Source organism: Falco naumanni, chromosome 7 (assembly GCF_017639655.2).
Source record: "Falco naumanni isolate bFalNau1 chromosome 7, bFalNau1.pat, whole genome shotgun sequence".
Taxonomy (NCBI): Eukaryota; Metazoa; Chordata; class Aves; order Falconiformes; family Falconidae; genus Falco; species Falco naumanni.
Genome location: NC_054060.1, coordinates 7,732,711 through 7,751,408, shown reverse-complemented (window position 1 = coordinate 7,751,408; position 18,698 = coordinate 7,732,711). Strand labels below are relative to the sequence as shown.

At 41.6% G+C, this 18,698-nt stretch overlaps 1 protein-coding gene across 2 annotated transcripts in view; it reads right to left on the bottom strand.

Moving 5' to 3' along the window:
- IGF1R (insulin like growth factor 1 receptor) overlaps positions 1-18,698 on the bottom strand; it is a 195,635-nt gene that overhangs the window by 14,559 nt on the left and 162,378 nt on the right. Inside the window, exons 11-19 of one of the 2 annotated variants that reach the window (XM_040599601.1) lie at positions 16,346-16,632; positions 14,700-14,836; positions 14,205-14,364; positions 13,073-13,178; positions 11,567-11,637; positions 9,088-9,317; positions 8,688-8,798; positions 6,469-6,628; positions 4,079-4,208 (exon numbers count right to left, since the gene is read on the bottom strand). In XM_040599601.1, the coding sequence (XP_040455535.1) occupies positions 4,079-4,208; positions 6,469-6,628; positions 8,688-8,798; positions 9,088-9,317; positions 11,567-11,637; positions 13,073-13,178; positions 14,205-14,364; positions 14,700-14,836; positions 16,346-16,632 (1,392 nt within the window). The remainder of the gene's footprint in view (positions 1-4,078; positions 4,209-6,468; positions 6,629-8,687; positions 8,799-9,087; positions 9,318-11,566; positions 11,638-13,072; positions 13,179-14,204; positions 14,365-14,699; positions 14,837-16,345; positions 16,633-18,698) is intronic. The other variant, XM_040599603.1, reaches the window with a different exon arrangement.

Below are 18,698 nucleotides of genomic sequence, written 5' to 3'. Positions count from 1 at the left end.
ATACCGCGAGGTGGGAAGAACAGTGGAGAGGGGAAAAGGAAAAATGCAGGTATGGGGCAAAGAAAAAGAATTGAAAAAGCTCTGTTCCTATCTCTGCGCTTCCTGTACAGAGGACCTCAGACTGGATAGAAATCTGATTGTTAAAGTCCGCAAAAAGATCCCTGTGTGGCTGGGTGCAGGGAATCAAACCTTCCAAGCAGGTGGAGAAGTTGCAAAGACTGGTTATTGAAAGGTAGCTCAACAAGCCCTGTTCCCCCAAGCCCAGAGATAGCAAGAAAAAAAATCAATTTATTAAAAAAACCTAAACTCAAAATCTTCATGTAACATATCTCAGGTACTCCTGATAGCCGTTGAGAAGGCAATAAACACAGAACTGTAAGCTCTCATTCCAGTGGAAGCTGCTTTTCATCCGAAATACTTGAGTCACACAAATCCGATTTGAAAGCTGCGTCTTTTCCCCTACCGCTCGGGCAAGCCGAGAGCTAGACAGCAAATGCACGCCACACACCTGCGCATCCCGCTGCCCTGGCCACTAAAAGCAAGCAAACCAACCAACCTCTGCTCCCCAGACACAAACCCACTTCCTTGGGTAATACTTTCCACTTATCCCTCTGCTTTGGTTTCTTCCACACTCTTAAGTCAAAGGTGCAAAGTAAGGATCAAGGCATTTGGCACAGCAGCAAGCAACAAAACCAATTTTTGAAAAACACATGGAAGAAACGTGAACGTTCTCTGGCTTCTTGTACCAAGGGCCTAAATTTGCTGCTTCAGCAGCAAAACATGTAAGCCTCCAGGAGAAACTCAGTTATCCCTTTTGCAACATGCATGTAACTGCTCCTGAAAGGGAGCCTTCTGGCTCCTTCCACTAACTACAAAGGACCACAGAAGTGAAAAAAGAAGCTTGTCTAATAATAGCAATTGATTACTGGTGAAGAAAGATAAACACAGTTATGTAATTGGGTAGTTTGAACTTACGTATCGACACTTTCTAAAAATATCTCCATTTAAAATTAGTTTATTGAGCAGACATGGCTCAAATTGTCTGTCCTGCACTGAAGAGTCATCTACTTTTAGAGCTGCTGCGTGTGCAAAGAAAATCTAGATGCAGTCTTGCCTTCTGTGGCTAAAATGCTGAGTCAAGTTTAGAGAAAAAAAAGCGTAGTTTCAATGGGGTATTGTTATGAAAACAGGAGTCCAGTATTATTAGCTGGCAGTTACGGTAGAGTGGTTTTATCTTTCAGTTATCCACTGTATCTAAAATGGTTTGTATTTGGAGCCAGAAGCCACAGACAGGCTTGCAATTGTTTGCCTTCCAGGGGAGGGAGGGACAGAGGGTCAACTCAACATTCTAGTGTCTTTGAAGCTGCTTTGATCACTGCAGGAATAATGAGACCAAGCCTTGCACACCTACTAGTCATATTATCATAACAAACAAACATGTTGCTCCTTCAAGATAACTACCAGCCCTGAAAGAATGCAAGACGCTGAAGACTTATAGAAATACACCCTCACCCTGAACAGTATTACCTTAATTTTAAAATGTTCTTCTTCCCTAACTACAACAGAAACAGTCTTGTTTAATTACCTCATTCTTCAGTCTGAAAAGCAATAAAAGAATGAATTGCTAAAATAAAGCTCCACCATTCAAAACCTCCAGATATTCCTTTTGCAGTTCGCATTTTCACCTTACGGCTAGTAAATACCGGGCTCTGACCACTCGCGCAGTTTTGTCTTTTTGACATTCTGTTTCCTAAAAATCATCTTGAAGAACATAGAACCAGATGTCAAAATAACCTACCAAAAAGGCAGGAAAAAACAATCTCAACATTTTTTACTGTTTGATGGAAAAAAATGGCCCCCAAAACGGCCAAGGTACACAGTTTACATGAAGCAGCTTCAAAACCTGAACCAATACCAGTAGTCAGGTGATTTTTCCTGGCACGAAGAGACCTTCAAGGTACAGTGTTTGGTCAAAAAGTTATCGAGAAGTAAACTGGAATGATCGCTTTGGGCATAAGCAAATCGGGTAAATAGACACTATTTCATGAGAGTGATGAGTCAAGCTCCATTACATTTCAAATTCAGATTGAAAACTCTGAATCTATAGCTGTAGATACCCACGGCAAACGCAAATGTATTTGTGTTCTAAACAAGCAGCATATTCCTCACGCTGAACCAGGGGTATTTTGTACCTTAAGATACTACACCTCTGAAAACCAAATTTCAGAATAAGTCACTTCCAACAATTAAGCTGACAAACCATCCCAAGGGGTAGCTGTCTGAAATACTGATGAGAGCTGTGGAGCTAGTCTCCATAGAACATTTTCTTCCTCTCAATGCTTTCAAGTCAGATTTTACTCCTCCTCCTCCTCCTAAGTTTTCCAGCCTTATAATCAGTAAGCTACTTTCCTTGATGTGATTCTGGCTAGAATATTTCGCGCAGACTGTCCCACTGATAAGCTGCCATACTGTTTGCTCAACCCTGCTTTGGACCGATGAATGCCAAATCTTGTTCGCACTGCAAGGAGAGCTCAGGTACTTCCTGCAACAGCTAAAGCACTAATTTAACTCCTGGTGCTTGATTTGGCATCATATCTGGGTGTGTGTGTGTGTGTCTAGAATTTGAGTTATGTTTAAACAATAACGTCACTTAATATTTAGAGGTTAAAAGGAAAGCATGTATGGAACAAGTGCAGTACGTCACAGCTGAACACCTGACCCGCTGCAGTCCCACTTTTGATACAATGGCTGGAGATGACGGCTGGACTTGAAAAGTTATGGTTGTGCGGTAAGAACAGGCAGGTCTGCCAGCTCTTCAACTCCAGGCTCGCTCAGCTTTACATCTGCAGATTTTCTAGCAATATATTCCAAATTTACGTCTGCTTTGTGAAGCCATTACAAGTCCCAAAATTCTTCTACTGCAGGGGGACTGCCAAAAGCATGCCTGCACTGTTCCATTAGATAAATGGCCGATACAGGGCTTCCCCCCTTCAACTCCAAGTGGTTATTTTCATCTATTTCCAAGTTTGAGGGTTACTGGATTCATAAATAAGTTACTAGCCGTACACAAAAAAAATTAAAGTAATGTTCTGGTGCTGTGTTTTTTCATGTGCTACATTAATTCCTCTTATGACCCTTTCACTTGAAGCTAGTGCTGTGGACGACAGTCCACTGACTCCCAAATCCTCAAGCTGTTAAAGAAAATGCAGTTTACTACTAAAATACCATTCCTACTGACTTCTAGCCATTTGGAGGCAATCAGCTGCCAATTCTGTAACAGATCAGCAGTAAAAAGATCTTGTTAGGAAGGCAGAGAAACCATAAAAGACAGAGCAGAGGTTTTGCCAGTACACGTTCATCTTCTGCCAAGTTCTCCCTACCTATCTGCAGAAGTTTGGGGGGGGGTGGGGTGTGTGTGGAGGGGGAATTGTTCCAGAGTATTATTTCTTCTAAGAAGAATATTTTGAAAGCTCCTGAATGCCTCTATTAATAACTTCACAAATACAGCAACTAGGCAATGTGCTTTTAAAGAAAAAAACCAATTTCTGCATTTTGCGGTATATAAAACAAGCAAACAAAGCTCCAAATGGATATACGCAAGGGAGAACTCCCAAGAAAAAACCTGCTAGTGTACACAAACCATCTGCGGGAAAGCGGAGTTATTTACACAGAAGGTTTTGATAGAAAAGCAGGTCAGCACTATGAACCTTTCTATATTCTTGGCAACTTTTAATGCTTTTCTTGAAGGAGGGCAATTTGAAAAATGACAACTTGCTCTTCCAGGTGAAGGTAATGTTTTTCACTGCACAACTGATTTTACAACCCACAGCAGGAAACAGGCCGCCACTTCCAGTTTGGGAAATCCATGTAATTCTGCTCTCTCCGAGAGCAGAATTTAACCTCACAAGTTTTTGATTTTTGCAATGTAAACACAAGATATAAAGCAGAAAGCTTCACAGTGGAAAAAAGTTACCTTTGAAGGGACAGGAGAAGCAGTATAGTTAAGTCTACTACAACAAGAGAAGAGGCTAGAAAGAAGAGGGACTAAAACAGTTTTTCGAGGCCCTTTTTTTGTTACCAGACATCGGAGTGCGTTGTGAAGACTCCATCTTTCAGTGATTCAGGGGACATCCAGCGGACAGGCAGCAAACCTTTCCCTCCTTTACGATAATAATCTGTCTCGTAGATATCTCTTGTCATGCCAAAATCTAGAAGGTATAAATGTTTTGAGTTTGCATAATAACACGATGAACATTTCCGCTTATTACAAGCCACTGTGGCCAGCAGAGAATCACAATTTTGTGCAAACAATCTGCAATCCGTTACCACAACACTTTACTTTGCAGGCACTTTAGATGCCGCCTTAGGGCTGGTTAGCTTCCCTCCCAACAAAACCAACAGATGTTTTTACCGCTGACTTCAGGGGGTGAGAAGTTGGAATGACTTAAATGTATTAATATTAAAAGTTCCAGGATTTATGCTCAAGCTTTGCAGTAAGCTAAATCTTCTGAAGGCCATGTAATTCACTACTCTGTTCCCTACATTCAGTGACTGACTTTCCTTTTTGAAGAGTGTAAAGAGCTCCTTTAGCACTTAATACTATTGTCTTTAACTGAAGAATCTCACGTACAGAAGTAAATGCTTCTCTCCCATTTTTTTCCTCTCCCCAAAGGTAATTTCCAGTTCCCATGTAATACACCGTTCCAAATACTACAGAGGATTAGGCTATTCATTCGTGACTAACACAGACGATTATTAAAGACATACTTCGGGTTATAAGCATGTCCTTATCTGTAAATGCATAAGCATTTGCAAGACTTGGATGTAACAATGCTCATCTCCTGATGGTAACTCAGATTCATTCCAGCATTTTCTGTCCGTACAATCAGTTTGATGCACACATAACTGCTGGGTCTTGGACTAGCTTATTGAAACCAGTTACTAAGTTTTTGGACACGAATAAAAAAGTTAATAAATCAGGTGGCATCACATCTCTTGCTAATATTAAATGCTGTGTGCTAACATAACAGAGCTAGGGCAAAATTCATTTTATCAATAGACCTGTAGGTGCCCATTTTTTTCCTGGGAAAAGTGGAGTGGCAAGAGGACAGGACTCCTCCAGTTCTCAGTCGTTATTACCACTGCATGGATTTCATTGTTACCAGGCTTGGATGAGTGATCCAACACTGATCCTCCTCATTCCTGGTCTGCTACGGACACTGGTACCCTCAGTGATTATGACTAAAAAGCCCATCTGTGCAGCTATTCCATCACTCCCACATACCAGGGTGACTATCCTGGCTGAATGGAAAATTCTTTAAAAATGTAATGCAAATAAGAAAAAGATACACAACAAGCATAGGATAGTGTAGCATAAAGCTCTTCTTCTGAGATAGAAACACTCTGAGTTGGCGTGTTCTAGTCAAGATGCTGCTAAACTGTTTCTATACGAAGGGATTTTCAATACTAGTACACAAATGAGAGCAGTGCAGCATATTTCATGAAATGCTTTCGGGGTAACCATGTACCATGTTAAAGGGAAGAAATACACCATCTTCAGTTCGAAGAATTGTAAAACATGCTGGGGAGGGGAGGAGTGGAATGGGAAGGATTCAGGCTGACTTCCCTCAAACCTGCAGAAAATGCACAAAATCCCCCAAAGACCTTATTTCCTAATTAACTGACTCAAAATGAAATCATTTTTTCTTTTTCCCAAATGACAGGATTACTTACACAAATTATCAAAATAGCTGAGTTAAGCTTAGAGAAAAAGAATTAGTTTCCTACAGCAGAAGGCTGTTGCTATACATGTTATTTTAATATGCACAACTCAAAAACAGCCAAAAGCTTAAAATCACCCTCTCTGGAGAGAATTCTGAAAAAACTCATCTGACACTATTTTGGAGGGATGGTGAAGGGAAAAAAAAGTGGTGTTCTAACAGCAGAGCAGAAGAAAAGCCATTCTGTTGCCCGGAAAGCAGAACTTCCAGTTCAGACTGGAAAGCACCCAGCTGAAGTCAAGCCTTACATTCCACTTCCAAATCAGATATGCTTTAAAATACTCCTAAAATTCTTATTCCTGAATCAACAAACAGGAGGTGGAATTATTTTTGCACACAAACAAAAAAAGCGAATGACACACCAGTGGCAACTACGCCATCCACCCAGATGTCTGCAGCATCTGCACCTCAAATCACTGCTGCACTAGCTCTTTTTAAACCCCCACACTATACTATTTCCTCACTGGAACGCAGAGGTATTCCAAGAGCTTCAACTCAGTGTTGACTGCTCACAGGTCTTAAATCACGGCAAGCCTTCATAAGGAACACATTTCGTTCTGCAGAAATTTAAAATAGAGCTAAGTTGTAAAAGCTCTTTCAAGCAGCTTTCAAAAAATTAAAATGCCTTCTAAGATACTGATTTTTCAGGATGATGCTTTTAGTTTGCATAAAAGTCACCAAAGCCCACCTCCAATTTTCACCGTGAAGTCTTCTGCCACCATGCAGTTTCTCGCAGCAAGGTCTCTGTGAACAAATTTGTTGGCGTTGAGGTATGCCATCCCATCAGCAATCTCTCCTGCCATCTGAATCATCTTCTTCAGAGTTGGAGGTGTCTGGCCAGGATTATTCTGAGCAAGATTAAGAAGATAAAACAGGTGGGGTGAAAGAAAAAGTGACTATTTCTACATCAAACTGCAATGTATTATTTTTTAAAATTTTTACTTACCCTTACCCCCCTTGGAAAAAAAAAATAATTCACATTATCACAATTCAGCCTGCCATGATCCAGGCTGAAGAGAAACTCATGATTACATACACTATAGCATCTGCTTAGTGGGAAAACTGGCCATACCAAGCTGGGTTACAAACTGAACTCCTAAACGGCTATTTTATAACAGGCCATTCTGTTTCAGGGAATACAAGCCAGAAAGACTTTTTGGTATAAGGATGTTATCTTACGCCTATGAAATGTCCGTCCTTCTGCCACGCAAGTTCTGAGACACAAAGCAGAGGGCTGATTTTAGAGACTTCTGCTGTTCTACCATCTTCACAAACAACCAGATAATGTTAAATGATTTCATTACTTGCTCCCCATTTCTCCATAACCAGATGTCTCCTGAATTGTTTCTATTTGTAAATAGGAGAAAAAGCTTATGGGATAATTTCTTCTGAAGCCAATTCACTCTTTAGTACCATGGATACATGGCTTCTGCCATTCTCATCTCATGGATGAAGGAGTTCAGGTACTTACACGCAATCGGTTAAGTCCCACCATCCTTACCAGTATGAATTTGCCTAAGCCTTACACCCCCTGAATAACTATCGCTGACAGAGTAAACCGCAACCATGGCGTTACATACTAAATGCTGCTAATGACAAAGATCCTAAAGCGCACAGATCGAGTCACTGAACTTCTTCACGTTCCCACCCAGAGATTAAACAGTCCCTTACCCAGCCTTCCACGGAAAGTGTTCGTGTCCAGTCCCGCAACCACTTTCAAACTGGGCTACTTTGTGTTGCGATAACGAGACATACCCACTACTTCCAGGCTCCCAAGAGCTGAGTGCAACATACCTCATGGGAGCCAAGAAGATCCAACCAAGAAAGCCCAGATGGACCAACATGAGTTGAATCCCCAGGGGGCATAGGTATGGAAGCTGCATGGTTAAATTATCAGTAATGCCAGTGGTCAGGCAAGTCCTCCATCCACACCTTGTCGAAGCATCCTGCCTTCCTCCTCATACAGGTCTCAGATGACTTTATTCCATGCTTTACATGCATATCAAGGAAGGCAAGGAATTTAGGCACAGGCCTAAATTCAAACTGCTTTGGAGAGCATCAGCATACAAGACAGAACAGCCAGGTACAGAGCTCTTCGTTTTGGTAATTTCTATATAATGCCACTGTCTTTTTTATCAACTTTGTTGAATTCAACCAAAACTATTTCGCATAACCTGAAACATTAACAATAATAAATGCTAGTTGTTTACTTCGGCATTTTCTGAATCCTGTACTCAGTATGGTTATTTTCTGTATCCAATCTCTCAAGTAACTGTTCTTGCTACCCGCAGTACCCTCATTCTCTCGTGCACATATAATGCTCGTGTTCTGTTCCTTTAAGTTACTCACATCAGAATTTCTAGACCAAGGACAAAAGCTGCTGAGCTAATTTCTTATGTAGTCTACTATGATTTCAGTGACAAGTGACCTATGTGTCATCTATATTCTTCAGACCCTGTATCATATGTGGCAATTGTAGCTGTTACACTGATGGTCAATGTGTTAGACTAGACATATTAGCTAAGGTACTAGATTTTTACTTTCCAGAAGAGACAGTAGGCAGGATATACAACATGAAACAACTACCCAAACATGCACCCTTCATATAGCCAATTTTTTGTTTAACATCTTGATGAGAAATTAAATTAGACAAGAGATTTAATCCAAATCTGGAAAACAGGACGCAGTAACACAGGAAGGGACCTACTCCATGCAGTACATGACTGTTTGCAACGGCTAGCTCATGAAACAAAGGTGTTGCAAATCAGAGCAGCTCGTGTTTTGTTATTAAAGCTTAAGGAGAAGGACAAGAAAGGGTAATTGCCTGCTGCTTCCAACGTGATGCTGTTTCATTCAAGACGATTCTAACTGAAGAAAGAAAAAAACATCCAGCGGCTCACGACTCACCTCTGTGTCTGGCCTCAATGATCTCAAGTAACTTTTGAGGTCTCCACGTGTCATCAGCTCCATAATAACCAGCGTAGGCTGGCCCTGAGAAACAACGCCAAGCAGCCGAACCTGGAAGAGAAAAACAAATGTTCAGTTACCAATACAGCTAATTAAACTGCAGTAATCGTTACTCATGTTGATATGTAGCCCCAAATACCTGCGAACCTGTGGGAAAGGTTTGAAAGTAGATTCGATTCCACTTTCTGACTCCTGCTTCACAATATTATCAAGTAGCGCAGAGCTGCAGCTAGAATTCCAAGTTCCCACTTCAGTGGGCGAAGACATGCCCTGGCCGCCCTCACGCCAATAAGCACCACAGCCGTAAGGACCACAGCCTCGTTACATTTTCATGACTTACCACGTGGTGACAGTTGAACTCCTTCATTACCGAGGCCTCGTTTAAGAACTCTATCCTCTCACGCATGCTTGCGGACTCATTGACGGTCTTGATGGCCACCCGGGTCTCCGGCTCATCCTTCACCACTCCCTTGGCTATCCCCTCGTACACCATTCCAAAGGAGCCCTGCCCAAGCTCCCGACACATGGTGATCTTCTCACGGGGCACCTCCCATTCATCTGGAACATACACTAAGGAGAGAAAAAACAGGCCACGTGTTCCACTTCTGCGGGTGGTGCGATCACTCACTGCTTTACGATACCAACTGCCCAAACAATTTTACCGTAAAAAACACTACGCACAATGCTGAGACCTTGCACCATACATGTAAATAGTCCGTGGTCTTTCCCAGACATAGGTAAGTAGATGCTTGGCATGCCAATAATCTTGAAGAAATGTGCAGATGGACCTGAAGTGGCCTCACTAGGCTACTGATGCAAGAGGACAAAAATAAGGAACCTCAAAGCACAAAACAAGGGTGGGAAAGAGGCCTGAATCAATACTTTAGGCCTGAGCTTTTCTTGGGATCCTTGATTTTCTAATTCCTCCAGACAGCATCAAACATACTTGATCATCTGTATCAGTTCAGTGCCTGCTGTATTCTCCATTAACAGATTGATTTTATGACTAGAGGGAAACGGACTCTCTGATCTAGCAGGCTCTTCGCATGAAACTATTCTAATCACTTGCACACACACTGTTGCACCAGTAAAGGCAGAACTTGCTGCCGCTGCAAGTCTTTGATCTGAGGCAGAAGAGAGATCTCTGAAGGTGACTGCCACGAGGGAGGACTGCCTCAGGCAAGAAGACATCCGAGTAGTCACTGATGCTGCTGCCTATCAGTCACTGAAGGAGGGGGCAGTTGTGTCACATGCTCTGGATGGGTGAAATGACAGGATGCAAAAATAGAGGATTATAGCATGAACACTGACAGACCTTTAACCCTAATGGTGCTGCTATAAAAAATAACCATAAAGTCTTCCACTGCTACTCCAGCTCAACCCATTAGCCTCCTGGGGGCTTTTGGAAACACTGTTCTGGCAAGAAGCCTGCAGCAGTAGCACCAAACTAAACCACAAGCAGAAGAAATGACGCCTGAAGGAAATTAATCTAATATTCCAATTTCCTCCTGCGCTCGAAGAGCTCCACAGGTACATAATCCATACAGTACAGGCACATGCTCATTACAGACAACCACACCTCAAGGTGGGGGTGGGGATTAATTATCTAACAAGCAGGGGTTCCAGTAAGAACACAGTTGCTTTTTGTATTATTTTTTTACTTCATTCATTTAGCCAGAAAGCTGAATTTCCAGAGTTCTCCATTCTACAACAATCGCAGCACAAGGGCTTTCTGGAGACGCCGAGGATCCCTGGACTGCCAAGCTATTCAGGTCCTGCTGCTGCTCAGGGACAGCCAACACAAGAACTGGCAAGCTCATCTACACCATCAGCAGGCACAGCTTCCTGCAGTGGTGAAGTACAGGAAAGTAACACAGACGTACGGAAAGGAAAACTAAGAAAGCACACTGTTCTAGGAACAGCAATTTTGCTTTAAAGAATTTTTATTTCCTGGATGGTTTTAAAAACTTGAGCATGATCCACATTGTGTCTCTCACAGAAAACTTTAAGAAATTAAAGATGCCCCCCAAGCCCCCACATCTGATTTTAGAACTACAGTTATTTCGCTCTGTTAGCGGAGCACTCAGCACCAATACACCAGCTGGGATCTAAACACTGCCACAGTCTAATACCTCTAAATACTGTCATTGCCAAATATATACATCAGTCACAAATACATTAGGGCAGTCTGAAACTACCTTTAAAAACAGTTTGCCAGCTAGAGACAAACAGGGTTATCTATACTCCAGATAAGAGAAACAAATATGAATCACACTAAACATCCGAGTCCACTTTACGACAAAATTTCTGCATGTGGTGTGTCTGGAAGTCCAGAATATTGCTTTTCTCTTTCTCTAACTGTGAAAGGTTGTTGGAGAGCTTTATTGACATGGGAAGTAAGGAGAAAGTATTTTTTTAAGCGCTACCCTTTTCCACATGAGAAGTACACAGAAACAAGCAGCGGGTTTGTTCCGATAGGTCAAAACAGGGCTCAAAAGGGCAAACCTTAAAGATTAATTCATGAATTCCTCCTTCACTCCAGTGAAAACACCACTGGATGAGTAGATAATCTGACAGTGAAACTAATGCATCCAAATTAGCCTCAGCTGAATAATCTACAGAAAAAAAACCACCAGAAACTCCCCAGTTCCAATAGACAGGTGACATTCACTTATTATCAGTGATGGATTCCATGGCTATGCTAATAAAACAAAGAGAGAAAGGGGTTTTACAACATCCCTTTCAGAGTTTCATACCTTTCAAAGTCAGATACAGACTACGTGAAAGTAAAAGCATCACCAGCGTACGGCCACACTTACCATCTGAAGCGCTGAAGTACTCGGGGTTCACAGAAGCATAAAGTACTCCATTGCCCAGTCTGTCACTGTTCCTGTTGAAATATATTTTTTCTTTTTTAATCTTTAAGCCTAAGTAAATTTCAGACCACCTCTTCTACAGCTTTTCCACCATTTGCCCAACCACAGAATATTATGTACTGTATGTGGAGAGCTTTTCAGACAAAGGGGACAACCCAATTTCTTATTTTACCTCACATAATCAATGGGAAAACATCCCAGAACAGCTTTCCCAGGAAAACTGCAGCCTTCTCTACGCCAAACCAGTACCAGAAAAACGTAAACACAAGGTACTTTGAGCTGCTGAGTAAACTTCGTTTAAGAAAGGCTGCTGTACGGTAATACAACCCAGGAGACCTGGGGCTGAGAACACACTTTGACATCATCTGCTCTACTGTGGGAGAGAGGTGGACTAGCGAAGTGCAAGGCTGTTTTCTATGTGAAATCCCATTCAACTATTTTACAAGTGTTTCTATTTTATTTTACAAACACACGCATACTGTCCCTAGCTGCGTCCCTCCCCGCCCAGTTTTACTGGGGTGATCCGGGGTGATTTTCAGAATAAGATTTATTTATTCAGTGTGAGAGCTCTTGCAGAAGGCAGGCTGTAGAAATCACATTATCAACCAGATGTCAAAAAAATCAAAGACAAAACTTTCTTGTGGGTTAGAACAACAGTTTGAAGAAGTAGTTATCAGGCATTTCATTTCACCTAGGAGAGCCCAAGGGAAGGCCAAGCAGCTACTGTACTTCACTACATATAAAGCCCTTTCTAGAGTACTTGAGAAGAACTGGTACTACTGTCTGCGATACTACAAGTGACTTAAAGCTGGAAATAACAGGATACTCAATGAGCATAATTTATGAGTGTAATAAAAAATCTCCATACCTAGAAAGTTGCAAGGCTGAACATTTGCACTGACTTCTATTAAGTTCTCATTATGTATTTCAATTAAATAGATTAAAAAAGAAACAAACTAGTTACAAAAAAGAAAACGGAGGAAAACAGATTAATAGAACTGCTCCCAAGACTGCTCTGTCCAGAAAGTAATTTTTCAAGTGGATATAAAGACTTCAAAAAACCTCTAGAATTTGCAAGAAATCAAATTAGCCTAAACAGAACTAAGTTTCTGTGATTTATACTGACTCATACTTCAGTCAAATCTTCTGATGATATAGGTTCGGTGTCTGCCATCATTGTCCCAGTAGATATGTTCCTGACAAGCCCTCCTCTTCCCTCTCAAACATGATACTGTAATAAAAAGCCTCTTCATATCTCAAGCAGCAGCCAGATGCTCACTGGTAACTCTAAACCACCCCCTTTTACACACCAACAAGGCAGAACCTACTTCAGCTTCTCGAGTCCTCTGAATGCCATTTCTCTTTTTAATTTGTAACTTGCTCTATGAGCACAGATTTGAAAATAAGCGTTCCTCTCCTGCAGTTGTAATGTAAGCATATACAACTCACCTCTTTTTGTTAAAGACATACAGCATTATCAGCAGTCCCCCAATGATGAGCAGGAAAGCAATAGGGAGCACTATTATCAAGTGCAGGAAGTTCCCATAGTTTGCTGCTGCAACCAACAAGAAAACAATTGTATTAGGGTTTGTATAAAATCTCCATTAACAAAGAAACATTCAAAACCCACTCAGTATATTTCCATACAGGGAAGAATCAAAGTACTCATTTCCTTGTCTGATGTGGAAAAATGTACTCGGAAACGCTCCCTGACTGCAGATGAGTAGAACAAGGGAACAGACAGTAAAAAGCATCAATTTTGTACAGAACAGCAACTGTCTGGGGTTTCACAAGTTATGCTTAAGGACTTAGATTCCTCAGTGAACAATATGTAAATATTTACTTGCATATTCACCTTTTTTCCACCTTTTGTTCAACTTGCAAACACTGATACTTATATTCAGAATATACACACACTGCTCTTTACTTCAAGTTCTTCCAAGTCCAGCAATTCGAAATCCAAAAAGGGACAGAAGATGGGGGTTTCAGTTTTCTGTGGGTACATCTGCTCTACAACTAAATACAGAAGTTCTTGATGGGGTCTCTGTGGACACTACGGTGGTGTTCTTCCAAAGTATACACCATTCCCACTGCCAGGACCAGCATCAGGATGTTATCTTTATGTAACATCACTCGGAGTAGGTCATATGAAAAAGCGTTTTGATACTAAAAAAAAATCTGCCAGCCAAAAATCTAAACAAATGATTTGCTTCTTGAATTCTTTTGCAATTTAAAGCAGGTGTGCCTTATTGCCAGGGTTTTGTACAATCCAGCTCCATGTTATGGCTAACATTACATTCCCAACATAGCTGCACATCACAGGAAGCTACAACAGTGTGGAAATGCATGCATTTTGCACAAAAGAAAAGGACCACACCTCAGATACACCTCCTGGATTGTCAACACTTGTCAAAAAAACATGGAACAGGAAAGAGTTCCCAAAGAACCATCAGTAAATAAGAGGAGTACTCAGAGTATAGGCAAGAGGCTCATGCACCCAGCTACATATGTAAACATCAGGAATTATTAAAAAAAGAGAATAGTCCCCCAGTTTGACACAGCCAAAACCCATTTGTCTTACATTTGGGTTGCACATAGAAAGAGACTGGCTCAGTCCATGACCCATTTCCAGCCAACGAAGTGGCCTGAACTCTAGCAGAATAGTTTCCAGGGTTCAGATGAGTGAGTTTAGCTCCTCCAAGCTTCTTGTATTCCTGCCTGGAAACACATTCCCGCTTTTCCTAAAACAAAAAAAGCAGTTTACAGTTCATGTTAGTATCTTCACATTCCTTCACTCTTGAGAAAACAATACAGCTGCAGGCTAAGCTGGTTTTTCTAAGCAAAAAGCCCCATCTGATTAGCTGTTCTTCACGCACCTTAAGGAGGTAAGTGGAATTAAAAAACCGTCAAAATAAACAAAATGAAGGGCACACTGGTTGGTGCTGGGTGTTTGAAATCACAGTTTCTATCTTTGGTCTGCTGCACTGCACAGAAGCATGTTAAGAAAGATCCCACCTTGTGTATAAATCATGAGTTACAAGACACAACTCTTAACAGACACATGTCAAATCCTCACCTCTCCATGCTGACCATATTTGATTTCATACATTAGTATCAGCCCATTTGGATTCACAGGCTCTAACCACTTCAGGTAGACAGTGTTTTCTTCTTTTGCTTCCCATGCTACTGTTCCTGGAATGTTATCTGCTCCCTCTGTAAAATATTTACAAGCAATGTGAGAAGAATACCTATGTCTGAAACAGGAACTTCGGCAACAGCTGAGGAAAATAAGAGGTTCTTAGTACTCTGTAGGCATCAAAGCATTGCAGTGGGCACTATTCAAAGATGCAGAGAACAAAACACATTGGGCTAGGGGCCCACTGGAGAGATTAGCCGTCCCTGAACTGCTGGTGGCCAGAAAAACAGCGCAGCATACACAGCTTCACCAGGTATGGGCTCTGTGTTAGTCACTGCGCTCAGGGTGCCAAAAAACCCCCGTTTATCAGCATCTGATTCTTTCTTCCAAACTTTCCACCACACCAAAACGGTGCTGGTGGCCGTTCCCACCACATGTGGGAACCTGTCTGCAAGCAGCTATCAACGCGCCAGGTCTGCCCCACGGACATCCCTTTCCTAAAACACTCCATCTTAGGAAACCTAGCACAGCTTGAAGCCAAGTCTCATCGCAATTCAGGAACTGCTTTATCCCTATTTAATTCCTGATAATTTTATGTGGTTCATTCAAAATTTAACAGAAATATAAAGACCATTTCAGTCTAAGAAAAAAAGACCAATTCTTAAAAAATACAGTTGATAAGTTTAGAAGAAAACAGAATTGTTTAGCCTTTAATTTTCAGAGCCATGCGCTAAAAATCTGGGAACACTTATTTCCTTTTCCCTGATCTCACAGATTTCCTTATTTCCTTGAAATAAGCAATACTTTTTGCTTTTTTACAGACACAGCTGGATCTGGATTATGATACTCTTTCCTTCCAGAAACAAAACAAAATTGCTACCATTCTGCATCAAATATTCCCAGACATCTGCTAGAGTCAGAAGCTCTTTGCTGGATGCAATGAGCTTACACTAAAATCATCTCTATTCTTCTCAGAAGAAGTACAATCTGTAGAAGTCCCAAACATGAGTAGAGCATTCAATGCCTCCTATTTGAAATACTCTAGATGCCAGCGATTGGGCACAAAGCAACACAGTAGCCCTCCTGTTTCCAGGCTGGACAAATGCATGGTCATTCTGTGACAGAAGAAACATTTGGCAAACATTCCCACCAGCAAAACTAACATCTGCAAACAGTTCAGAGTGAACACAGCAAAACTAAACATTAGCTGAGCAATGTTCCCCTGTCTCCATTCAGCGTACAGGGAACTGCAGAATAAAACCTTTGAACCCACCACGTCTGTGGGTCTCACCTGTATACCTGGGAAACAGATTCTCTCATAATTGTCTCAGTAGTCAACGCACACACTTCGACCCTTCTCCTGATCACAGGACAGACTCAGCATGTCTCGCTCAGTACACACAAGAGACCAGTCAAGGACATTAAACTACTGTAACAAAGTTTTATATAGTTCCAGTTTATCTTCTTGCATAGAATTTTTTTATTATACCCCAATGTTTTCCTGACTGTTTTTGTACAGTACATCCTCCCCGAGGTGGATCTCTCCCCAGAAAATAAAACGAAGCTGTATACTTGTGAGAGCGTACCTGAAGGCATGGTTCTTGCAAAGACAAAGTTGGAAGCACTACAACCAAGCGTGTCAGCTTCATGGTTGCAGCTGTGAATATCAATGCGGTACAGAGTAAAAGGCTGGAGATGGGAGATCACAGTTCTCTCCTTGCCATCCACTTTGGTCTCAAAGAACGGGTATTCCACCTCACTCTCCTCTGTGTCAGAAGCGTTGGTGAAGTGATCTGTCCCAGTCGCATTCCTGTTTCGAGCGGCCAAAGTGGCATTTGCGATTCGGAACACGTCCCTCCGCTTCCGATCGGGTCTGTGAAGCAGACAGGTAGGTACAGAAAAGGTCTCTTTAGAGAGAATCCGGGTTTTCGCCAGCTCCAGGGAAACCGTGCAAAAAGACCCGGTAAAACGGGTAACTCTGCTATTAAAAAAGATAAATAAAGGAAACTGCAAAAGAAGATGAAAGCTTTCTCTCAACCTGAACCTGCAGGACGTCAGTACATCCCATTACCCTCTCGTCTGGTCAGAAACCAACCAAAACTCTGAAGCTCACACTGTGCCCCAAGATTCACACGCAAACTTCTGACCTCACGCAATAAACCAAATAGCAAAAATAGCTTCACTGTTGCCTAGATTAGTATTTAATGACAGTTACGTTGATGCTTAATATAAAAAAATCAGATGCTAAAGGTTGAAAAGGTTTGAGGAAAAAATTGATTTGAGGTTTGCTGGATGAGCAAAGCTAACTCTCAATAGGTTGAACTTTCTTTTCAGTTGCAATGAAATCACAGACCTTTGAATGTGTTGTGCTGAGAAACGAAACTTTGGAAGGCGGCTGAAGACTGCGAATGTTAACGACTGCTAACGTGTGGTAATCTGTATCTACTTCTCTCACCCAAAAGCTCTGCAAAGGAACAATCTTCTTATATGAGAAAATACAGCACTAATACTGTGTATAGCAAAGAGTTCACCGAGCAGTTTGCTTTGCTTTACTGGCACCCGTACGAAATTTAGGCAGAGTTAAAAATTTGAGGATTTACAGCAACACTACTACTTTGTCATTCTAAGAAACTGTTGCAGTGGACTGGATCAGCGCAAGCGTCAATATGAAAATACTCTTACAATCATCTGGATGGTATTAGCTAACCAACACATGACTGCCACACGTTTGACTTGTCACTTGGTCTTGTGTCAGATCCAAGGCTGTTTTGCACAGGGGCACTAACTACAGAGGGCAAGCTGGCTTCTCCAGCTCCTGCTCTTTCAGTCTCCGTGGTCTGCAGGACTGCTCACACCTGGAAAGCAATGCACCTGGGGAGTTAAAGAAGAATGTAAGGGTCACACTACAAAAACAGCTCTGGCTTGAATCCTAGCCCACCTGAAATCCCTTAGCCAGTGCCCCTGTAGCACCAGGTCAGTGCAAGGTTATCAGGGACAGAGATGAAGTCTAACACATTTCTATGAGAGAGCGAGTTACAAACCAGGCAGCTAGGGCCTCCCTCACACAACAGGAAGATGACTCAACAGGAGAAGTTCATTCACTGTCAAATATACTGTCTTAGTACATTCAGCCACAAAACAGCATGCTGCAGAGAGAGCCAAAACCAGGCTGACTTGGTTTTGAAATCTTCTGGCAGAGGTTGGATGAAATTTTTTTTTAGGACTTCACTACAAAATTTTCCAAAATCCTTTTACTATGTCTTGAGTAGTCGTTTTGACACTCTCAGATGCCATGTAAACCACAGCACAGAAATAAACGAAGAGAAGGAAAAAAAAGCTTCCTACGTTACTAAGAAATTGTTTTTAAGCAACATACAAGCAAATGTCTTAACTTGTCTGTGGGATATGGGGGCATTTCATAGGAGAGGTAAGCACTTGCACCTCCTTTACACTGGTATTTATGGACGTTACTAAACCTATTCACCTTGCTGAAGATGAGTATTCATTTACTGCTTTAACTCAGCGAAAAAGAACTTCTGAACCACTAAAAGTGCATGGGATGCCAACAACAAAAGCATAGGCCAATGCAAGAACCCAAAAGGCATGACTTAACCTATTACTGCTTTTATGGGATGCATGAAGTTTCAACTCTTCGGTGGTATCTGGGTGGAAGAGGAAAAAAAACCAGAAGTATTACAGGCCTACCTTGCCTTTGGGGAAAAAGATAAAGCAACACAAAACTTGCTGAGAAAACTACAGTTCTATCAGAAAGAAAAAAAGACCTGCAGGATAACCACAAGGCAAACATGATTAAAACATCAAGAGATTTGACACCACTGCTTTTTGGTCAAGCAGCTTCCTGCTTTCATGAAAGGCACAGATAAAGACAAAAAACAAGCATCCAAGGAAATAAGAAAAAGTCTAGAGATAAAAACATGA